Genomic DNA, 10,828 nt, shown 5'->3' with positions numbered 1-10,828 from the left:
TCTATGAAACTGCACAAAACGCAAACGATAGGATTTTTCTCTGTGCGGTTTGTACAGGTCGGTACAACGATTGGTATTTCCTACACTTAACGTGTTCTGTAAATGAAAACAGTGGACGTCGTATTGGGTTAAATTGTTGCAAAATCTACCGAAGGAGAACTTTGAAATAGATGCACTTGGCGTTATTTTCTATCGCCAGAAACGTTTTACTAATCACCCAAGCACATTGTAATTTCAAGCTATTTTGAAATTCACTGTAATTGAAGTTGTTTAATATAATCATAGATAATAACATGCATGTCTTCGGTTGTATAAAATTAATTGAATAATCTTTGTAAAGATATTACGAAGTATGTGATTGATCGAGCTAAGGTATTGAACAATATCTGTACCGTAGAAAATTCGAAGCATATGATTGGTTCCGTTAAATTAATTTTGCAAAATTTGTCGAGATAATACGAAGTACTTTTATTTTTGTAGACCAGTTGTTTCTATTTTCTGACTTACGGCTATGAACCAAAGCTCTTCCGGCAAATGCATTTTGTTTCTTTACCAATGCTTCTCTGACAACCTCAATGTTGCTGAGTACAACAATTCTCTGCATCCCAAGTCTTACGGAAAAGATATCGCCATATTTCTTGGCGAGGTCTGTTAAGGTATACACAGGATCCTTAGCGAAAGCTGAAACGAGATGGATGATTAAGCATTGTACTCGGATTTATTTTTCGCGGACACAAAAGAATTCCAATAACGGATGTGTCTATTGTGAAGCTGTGTCCAGCATCACGCTACTTCCATATTACCCTCAAAGTATATGTGAGATAGGTGTATTGGAACCATTCAGTATTCACTGGAAGCTTCAAAGACGATAAATTAGATTATGATTTCAAAATTTGTATTCTAAAAGAAGTGCATGTTTTATTCGTTCCCCGAAGTATGTTGAAACGCCAACATAAGCATTGAAAACAACATGCGTTGCGTACATAATTGTTTAATGTATGAGTTCGATCCCGACTAACATTCGGTTTTTAGACATCAGCTTTGATATCACCCATATGTATACTGTATTGATGCGTTGATTTGTATTCATTTTGATATGATTTCGGAGAAGAATAAGAAATTTGCATTTCACAAACAAACACAATATTAATGGGAAATACTTCACGCATTTTGATAAACGAAATTTACACAAAGATCTTATCGGCACAGAGTAATGTCAGGTTCCTTTTTAATGGTAAGACCACTTAAAAAGATACTTTTTTGTGTTATCTTTGACTTACAAGTATTTCAAAATAAGCTTTTTTATCATCTCATGTAATATTAGTTGAGATTACCGTCGAAAATTGTAGGAAGTGTTATAATTAGGAAAATTTATAATTAGGAAATTTGAAACGCGGGCATGAGACCGCTTATTGTTCAATACTGATGAATTTTGTACAAAAGTACTGTTGAAGCCAGTATCTATTTATCACACAATGATCATCAACGCCGCCTTTTATTTTGTCATAAAAAGTGAACAATTTGTTTACCTTCCTAGGTGTAACAACCAAATCATTGACATCAATTGCGTTCTCCTTTATATGTATGTTGTGGGTTCGAATCCGATTGAAAACTATCCGTATTTTCTATCCTGGGTTGGTAACACTGCTTGTGGACAGAATTGTCCCCGAGGTTATCGTTCGCCCAGTTAAAGCGATGAAATTCGTTTCTTCGCTTCGATGTAGTGTGTATGTGCGATGTATGATAGTGAGCATGCGTGCGTGAGTGCTTCACAAACTCTACAACGTGTTGAGCGGTCTCAGTCAGAAATATGTAACAACTTAGCCGGCTATTGAACCACTCTTTTTTGGGAGTGGAGATTTAGCCGACTGGTTCTGTCTCTGGCCTCTCAGCTAGGCGACTGATGCCGTATGTTGTGGGTTCGAATCCGATTGAAAACTATCCGTATTTTCATTCACATAATTTGCTTTGGCATTAAGACGACTTCATAGTCAATGTGACAATTTACAAAATGTGACAATTTATAAAATGTGACAATTTATAAAATGTGGTTTGGTGACATCGGGATTGAGAATTAACGACCAACTGACCCACTAAGCTTCCAATGAACGGTAACCCTCTCGGTCCTTGAGGAAAACCGGCAGGTATGTGCATGCTCCATAGTGCAGCTATAACTGACATCAGTACTAGCATCAACAACACATTGGTTGGACTGCTGAGGAAGCTGTGAACCACTCCAAATGTTAAAGAAACCATTCTGACAGATGATCCCCTTCTCTGTAAACAATAATGTGACAGCTGTATTACAAAGTATTAATTTTAAAGGACAAGCCAGAGAAATTCACAGGGATGAGGTTATGTGCATTAAATGTGGTTCAGTCTATTTGATTGTGAGAATAAGGGGTGCATTGCGTTGAAACGCTTATTTGACCGGGTCAGCTGCGCCGGTTTTCACTTCAGCGGTCAATTCTTAGAGGTTATTACCCAATATCGCCTGTTCCTGTGTCGTATCAGCATGAGTGTCATTTGTGCTGCGTCAGACACGAGACGAAGTCGAGTGTCTGACGCAGCACAAATGACACGAATGCTGGTACGACACAAGGAACAGGCGATATTGGGTAATAACCGATTTATCATATACCCATGCCCATAATTTTAGGGAATTTTTACTAATAGAACGAAAAACCTTAAATTTTGAGGCCTTACTTTATTACGCCTTGCGCATAAATATCAGAATGTTTATGTGAACAGGCTTCATTCATAAAGTATTCGACGAAGATGTCAACAATCACGCGCGACATCGCTGCAAGTCGTCCATATCTCAATGAAACCCAGAAGAAAGACACCGGGATACAAAAATCGTCATACAGCAGGAATATTTTAAGGTGCAATATGCTATTACATCTGTACCCGATCAAAAACTGCTCAGCTTTTAAATCTATCCTGATTTCGATCGTCGTACGGCACGGAGCTGGCGCGGAGAGGACGCCATTTTGTTAGTTTACCCTTCGAGTTGCCATGTCAACAGTTGTCGCGCGCGCGACATCGCTGTCACGCCACGCGCTCACTACCTGTTCGGTTGAGACCGTGCACAGTGCCGGCGCCGTGCGAACGGCAGAATGTTTGCTAGAACTTGACCAAAATAATACCATGGGAAAAAATTTCAAGACTCAACGTGATATTCCCGTATTTTGCAACCAGAAATACTAGTGTTCCTCGAAGCCCTTCAAGTTTTTACGTCGGCGACATCGCTTCGCAGGCGGGGAGCGGCAGCCATTTTGTTGTTTACGTTGTTTACCAACAAACTGCTAATGTAGTTCGGGAAAGCTCTAAAACTGATGACGTTCATCGTGCATATCTCGACGTTTACCGTGAAATATCACGGCTGATATTTTACGGCGAACGTCACTAGGATGTAGCAATATGGGCATGGGTATATGATAATATTTTTCATCGCACAATGGTGAAGTCAGAGCGCAAGTCACGGTTAGATGGTGCTTCCATTTAGGAGAAAACAAATTTAATAAATAATTAATAATTAATAATTAAGCATCCGATATGTTTATTGTTGATAAGTTTGTAATTATGAACCACGTCAAGGTTTTTGGTGTTTAACACTTTACCTGAAATTTTTTTGGTGTTAAGAATATGGTTATCCTCATCTCATACCCGACGACCTAAATTCCCATTGTTTGTGATCTAAGCTCTATGGATATGGTGACAGGCACAACACCATTCCGAATTCTCGGCACCTTAAATACGATTTTGCCACCCAGGTTAGTCATAGAAGTTTAAGGGTGTCGACCGTGTTTTCGGTATGATGGAATATTATTGGTAAAACATCTCAAACTACAGAAGCAAAAGTAAAAATTTAGGTTATACAGGAATTTCCTACCAGAAATGCTTACAAACGTGAAGAGATGCGTAAGTTTACAATGCTATCATATAGGGCTTTGCCCTTGGTGTCGCGCCAGAGGTTATGATAAGAACTTACACAGTCGACGCTTACACGGTCAAGAATGGTATTATCTCATGATAAGAAACAAGAAATGAAATAAAATTAATTGTTACTGGCTGTATACTGAGACCCCTACGCATTGCGTAAACAATAAATTCGATCACCCTGTTCCCCCAATGAAAACAGTTCACGTACGCTTTGTTAGACCCGAGCATGCATCGATTTTATTTAATCAGTAAAAAAGTTTTTAAGCGTGCGGATTCTCAACGATGATAGAGGAACTTATCATCATCCGCCAGTGAATTTCATGATTCTCACCGCTCATCCAGAGACTTTAGATTCTTACCACTCCATGGTTTGACTCTTTAAAACCTCATTAGTCCTCGTTGAGACTGCAAATTCTCATTATCCACTCAGAAGAAACGAAATTCTCACCAGCCGTATGGTCAGACTATAGTAGAAACCCGACACTTTAAAACCACATTGACTCACAATAGCTGGACTACTAGCCTATGATGCTACTCCAAAATCAAACAAACTATATTAGGGACTGGTCAATTCCCACGGCCCGGGGGGGAGACTAGTGGATTCATCGAGGGCCACCCTGCTTTTGACTTTGATGATGGGGGGGGGGGGGGGGGTCAGTACGTTTTTGAAATACTCAATAGGGGTGTCAGTGTAATTTTGAATTTCAATATGGGCTCATACTCGCCTAAAATACATCATACCAGCCACGAATTTCATCATTTCACAAATTTCAAACTCGTAGGTATATAGAGATTCCATTCCATTCCAAATGCATGTACATATGCTTGCTTTGTGATTTTGAATTACAAGACGGGTTCATACGTGCCTGAAATACATCATACCAGCCAAGAATTTCATCATTCAATAGGCGCGTAACTTGAAACTAGTGGTTGCATAGGCGACTGACTTTAGAGCGAGAAACGGTTAGGTACGAAGTATGGTATGGTTCATTCATTATAGTAACATTTGCACTTACAGAGATAGAAAGCAAAGATTGACGTTCTGTGCATGACACCAAAAGAACTGTCGTGCAACCAGCCCTCTTGGGCTTACAATCTTACATTAAACTGGTCCAATAATCATTTTCATTCAATGTAATACATTACCAGGTCAACGGGACGTTTGTAGTTTATAAAGTTAAGAAGAACCATCCTGAACGACTAATAGTAAGTGGTGGTACCAAGTCACTTTAAAACTCAATGCACAGAATGTATTAACATTGGTGATAAGAAACGGGTGTCGGTATATCATAAGCCGTTTCAATAAAATGAGCTAATTGTCTGCAGCAGTTTTAAAATACGAATGTCAGTTTTTCCGATTCTGTCAAACTACCAAAACTACCAGTTTCTCGGTAGCTCCATCAAATAGCAGCTTCCTTTGGTGAACATAAGCTCTACAATATAACATAAAGTGGGTTTCAGTTTCTGGTAAACACAAGTCACATAATTCACAAATTCGGTCTTCAATGTCAAGCCCTTGGAAACGGTCTGTTTCAATACGACGCGTGAGTGTCTGATCTGACTTAAGCAAGAAAAGATATAGCTGAACTTTCAAATACTGTTCAGGCCCATAACTCAGCTTGAATGTACAAGTAAAATCTGTTTTCATGTCGGCACTTTAAGACCAACTCGGACCGCTTGTTTAAGAGGTTGGACTTATCTGCATTGATTATGAATAGCTTCTCTGTAAGACAAAGGTTGCATTTCTTTGACAATTTGAGTAACTACTTGCTTTCGATAGGATTGACCATGATATGTCAAATGGTTTGTCCTTAGTTTTCAAGTGACAGACATACTTTGATAATTCTGTGCTGTTGGCGTATGCCTTGCTTCGGAAAGATTGGACATGTTTTCTATAGCGTGTCTGAAGACCTTGATTTTTCTGTTTCGAAGAATAGATGATAATATGAATACATGGTTTTGAAAACTTCTACTTCTCCGGAAGCCTTTTGTTCATCAACTAACAATTTATTATCATGGTCTAAATATTTCATAACCCTATTGTTCAAAACACCACTATATTACTTGTAAACAGTCTAAACTAAGCTTATTCCTAAGTAATTCAGTGAAACTCTAAGATCGTTGAGGGAATTACGGAATAGGTAATATAATAGCCTTGCATCTGATAAATGGCATGAGGCCACTATCGAAACAGAGCTGAAATGATGCACGAAAAAATATAAAAGTGACACCATTCTTAAGAACATTTTATGGAATTCTGTCAGGTTAGACTGGTTTCAAATTGCCAACTTGTAAACTGGATGTGACAATTTCAACCTTCTCTTGTGTGATTTTATTATTTAGATTATTACTTCCATCTCACTAAATATTATCAACATTCGTATCTGCATCAAAGCCCTATACAGTCTCTTAAATCATCTTTCCACTTTTCAAGACCCGTGATCTCATCGGAAATAACATCGCCGTTGTTGCTAATAACCTCAACGGTAATTACTTTACGATTACGGGGGCCCAAATTTATTTAACTAACTCCATAAACTATGGGTCATTCGAAATATTAGCCTTCAACTGATTTTTGCAACTGTTTCTCGTGTGCACACTTAGTTGACGTTCTTAGAGTTTTGTCAAACAGATGCCTGGCATTAAGAAAATCTGTTCTGAGACGCTTCTTACTTGACCTATTCCCTGTAGTTTTAAGATACATTTTTACTTCTTCCCTCATCCGTCTCCGCAATCTTTCTAATTCAATATTCCAAAATTTAGCCCTGTTTCCTATAACACAAGTTTTTTTGACAGCAGAGTTATATATAACTAATTTTGTCATCCATCTCTGTAAATAGAGTTTGACAAAACTTATCATAAATGTGACCTATAATCTATTGTGACTGGTGTCGTTGTTGTATAACGTCAAAGTAATATTATAAGTATAAATTACGAACTAATACTATCAGCCTTCACAGCGGTGATTCAGTGTTATGTTACTACTCCAGCCCCTCGACCACTGTTGATTTGCACACGATGAAAACTTCTGTTGATTTAGTCATATACCCTAGATTAGAAAAGAGGGACTGGCAACTGCAATCATCTTTTCATATCAAGGGGGTTGTGTGCATCCGAAAAAGGAATAATACCTTGGTCAGTTTGGACGGGACGGCCGTGTTGCATTCTGCGCATGCGTGTGGCAGACAAGGACTACGAATCAATATGCACGCTCAAATCCCGTGAAGTTTTCTCCAATTTCGAATCCGAAAATTTTCAGCAAGTATAAGAAATTGATGTCGGACTGAGCCAGATCTGTAAGGTGGTGAAATCTCCGACAAGTGTGGTATCGTCTAGTATCAATATTAGGGTCTGATATTAGGGTCTGATTAGATTCTGCGATTTCACAGACCCGGCACGCCTAGGTACAAGATACATAATTGTTGTAAATTTCTCTTATCGATATTAGAGTCTCTCAATCGCCGGTATTTATCTGGTAAATATCAGCGATTTTTCAGACCGGACGTGCTAAGATACAAGGCAAGCCATTTCTGTACTCTATATGCATGACAGAGATATGCCGGACGTCAAACTTCGATACTTGACAGTAAATATCCGATGTTTAAAAACTGTGCAAAGCTTCATTGTGTGACCGTGAACGTATTGCAAAAACAACTTGCTTGGTTTTCAGTAAAGTTATCACTGTCTCATAAATGTAACGAGTGCCTATACGTCCCAAGGCCAGTGACGAAATGCGCAGTGTGTTAGACTCTATAAAGGCTCAAGTTCGCTACTCATTGGCCCGCAGGGCAGCTTTTTCTTCTTAGGTGAGCCTAAAATAATCGCCTTCAAGACCAGCTATTCTCATTTTCTATTAGAATCCAATCAGCTTTCTACAGAGTAGTGCTGTGGCTGTTTTTCATGCAGCCACAAAAATGATCCTTGAACGTCTTGTAAAATACAAACTGATATAAAATACTCGAGAGTCGAAGTTGAAAAAAAGACGAACAATACAGGGTTGTGAAAAAACTCACCGTCACATGGTTGAGTTTTGAAAGCTTTTTATTGGTAAATCATCAACATTATGATTGCCTTGTGATAATTATCCTTGGTGTGATCGATGAACAGTGAGAATGTCCAGTTTCGCCGCGCCATGGTGAGCATTTTTAGTCTAACATGTAACTGACAAGAATGACAGCTGGGTAGCATTTTCAAGAGTTTCGCCACGGAGTCTTTCGGTAAGAGGTATTGAAATTCACAAATTTCACCAGTGGACGATGGGAATTTCCACCTATCATTGGTGAGAATCCGGCTGCCACAGAGTTCTCAGCATTTATTGGTGAGTACTAGTGTTTCTCACCTGGTAGCGGTAGGAATAACAGGAGAGTCTCACCATAAGTGACAAATTGGCACTTTCTGATCTCAGTCACACATTTCTAGATCTGTTCAATAGGAATTATCGACAGCGGAATTACTCCGTCGTGACGATGCGGTATGAAACATGGCGGCCGAGGATGAAAAGACAATTTTAACAAACAGTGCCCCGTATAAATTCTCATGTACAGGCAATATGCGCACCGTAACTTTGACAAAGTTCAGGGGTTTGTCTCTCTACCTCTTGAACCTGTCTCGTGCCAGGGAGTGACTCTATTAAAACATGGAGGTAGTAGCATGATTCAAAGAAGTAGTAGCGAAAGGGCTAAAATTTACAGTATTACAAACATCAAAGTGATGGTGAGGGTATTGTTGCCAGGTTTGCCGTACAACGCACCCACCCACCTGGCCTGGCGTCTGATGAAGGACTCGCTGAACACAGCGTTAGCATACATTATACAATAACCTAGATAATGACGTAAAACGTGTTTAAAAAGTAGGCCGCCGTCTGCAATTGTGCATTTGACGTCACCTCCGTACTTTATGTAGTGCAAGGGACACGCATGATTGTGAGAAAAGAAAAATGTACCGTGACGCTGCCATGTCTATTTTAAGACTTTCCTTCTACGCAAGGGCTCCCACGACAGACAATGAAGCGTAACATCGGTAAGATTATGATCTGTAAAGATTTAAGTATATGCTAATTTGACAGTGATGGGTGAATTGCACCACTTGTGAAGTGACCGTGGTGGAGCCAATGACCCCGTTTTAGGTCTAATGTGCATATCCTATTAAAGTTTACATATTAAATACTGATGGACTGTTCATAGCGTAGACGTAGGAGGTGAAATATTCACAATGACTACACTCGCTTTTTTCACATTTCACGACATTAGTCGGACGACAACATTAACGAGATGTAGTGAACAATCCAACAGTCAAAAATGCATACTTACGTTCTACTTGCCGCCTTCTCTCCTTGTAGGGATTTCAACTTTGTGCGATGTCGAAATGAACTAGATCAGACTGACCTTTGGCATGTAGATCGATGGCCGTTTGTTAGGGTCGTGTTCAGAATGCTGGTACTGCTGATCACGTGTCAGGTAAATGTAAACAGCGACATGTTTATCCGCATATATTACTAACTCGGTCAATAAATGACAGGGCTCCGTTAACACGTATCAGTAGACCAGGAAGGGGTTAGCCATCGTTGACGAATGCTGAATAGTAAAGCTGAGAATAATAATGTTTCGTCCCTTCATTGGAAAAAAGATTTCTTTAACCCGTTATTGTATAGTGTAAAACGACCTCAAATAAAATAACTAATGTGATCCAAACTAATTTTTATCCAAATAATTTTGGCGAATTTCTTTATGAAAACTGTTTGTAGTAACACATATCATGATCATGGAACTTCAAACTGAATGTTTTGATTGTTTACCGAAAACAAAAACGATTGGTAGTTTAATTCAAAAGTGTCGTCTGCCGTCGAAGAAGTGGGCTGAGGAGTATTTCCCGTAGTTTATCCATCGGACACTTAAATGGACAAAGTCGGCCATTTTTCATAAATTTGTTTGATACGAGGTACTACTAATATGTTTGATATGCTTAAAGACTGAATGAATGGTTGACCATGCATATATTCGACCATTAATTCATTTTTGCTATGGTTTCATTTGTCTAAACAGGGGTCGGATATATGCATGATTACCCATTCATTTAGTATATTTCAACGTGTCAAACAATATAAGTAGTATCTTGCATCAAACAAAATTCATGAAAAATGGCCGACTTTGTCCTTTTACCTAGAATCCCTAGAATCATATTAAGTTCTATCCCGTGGTACACTTACAGGTGTATTGTCCTTATGACAATAAGGGAACGAGCATAAGGCCAAAGTAATTAAATTCTTTATTTTACGTCCCCACCCGCTTAGGTTTTTAAAGTTTACATGAAAAACACAAACAGTGTATTTGAATAGGAAATTTTAGGACATGACCGCTTAGCTTTTCTGAACTAAAATTTTGTTACAATTTTTTATTTGCTGCAATCAAATTACATTGTGTTAATTTTCTTGTGTGTGTTTTTCAGCCGCTTAGACGCGTACCTTTTCCCATTTAGAGTGGACGCAAAACAAAGAATTTAATTACTTTGTCCTAATTAATGGAAGGTGGAAGAAAATTTGTTCGCAAATTATTTTTTGCTGCCTTCCAAATGATAGTTTCAGAGCCCACATTGGAAAGAAAATGTTTTAGGCCACCATCCAAATCCCGCAAATATGAAAATGTAGTGCTGACCGGAGCCAGCTCATGACACAGACACTCACAGATACACGCGGACACACACATACATACATACATACATACGTACATATATAGATACATACATGCATGACATATGTACATACATACATACATACATACATACATATATACATACATACATACATACATACATACATACATACATACATACATACATACATACATACATACATGTAAGCAAAATAATTAAGGCATTAAACCAATGA

At 38.6% G+C, this 10,828-nt stretch overlaps 1 protein-coding gene across 2 annotated transcripts in view; it reads right to left on the bottom strand.

Annotated features, from left to right (window-relative positions):
• The window catches only part of LOC139122415 (steroid 17-alpha-hydroxylase/17,20 lyase-like), a 32,536-nt gene extending 23,162 nt beyond the window's left edge, over window positions 1-9,374 (bottom strand). The window contains exons 1-3 of one of the 2 annotated variants that reach the window (XM_070687790.1): window positions 9,255-9,374; window positions 2,091-2,277; window positions 508-681 (exon numbers count right to left, since the gene is read on the bottom strand). In XM_070687790.1, coding sequence (XP_070543891.1) covers window positions 508-681; window positions 2,091-2,256 — 340 coding nt within the window. In that variant the 5' untranslated portion in view covers window positions 2,257-2,277; window positions 9,255-9,374. The remainder of the gene's footprint in view (window positions 1-507; window positions 682-2,090; window positions 2,278-9,254) is intronic. The other variant, XM_070687791.1, reaches the window with a different exon arrangement.
• Window positions 9,375-10,828: the final 1,454 nt, after the last annotated feature.

Source organism: Ptychodera flava, chromosome 22, assembly GCF_041260155.1.
Source record: "Ptychodera flava strain L36383 chromosome 22, AS_Pfla_20210202, whole genome shotgun sequence".
Taxonomy (NCBI): Eukaryota; Metazoa; Hemichordata; class Enteropneusta; family Ptychoderidae; genus Ptychodera; species Ptychodera flava.
The sequence above is the reverse complement of the archived record's forward strand: the minus strand, read 5'-3'. Positions and strand labels throughout refer to the sequence as shown.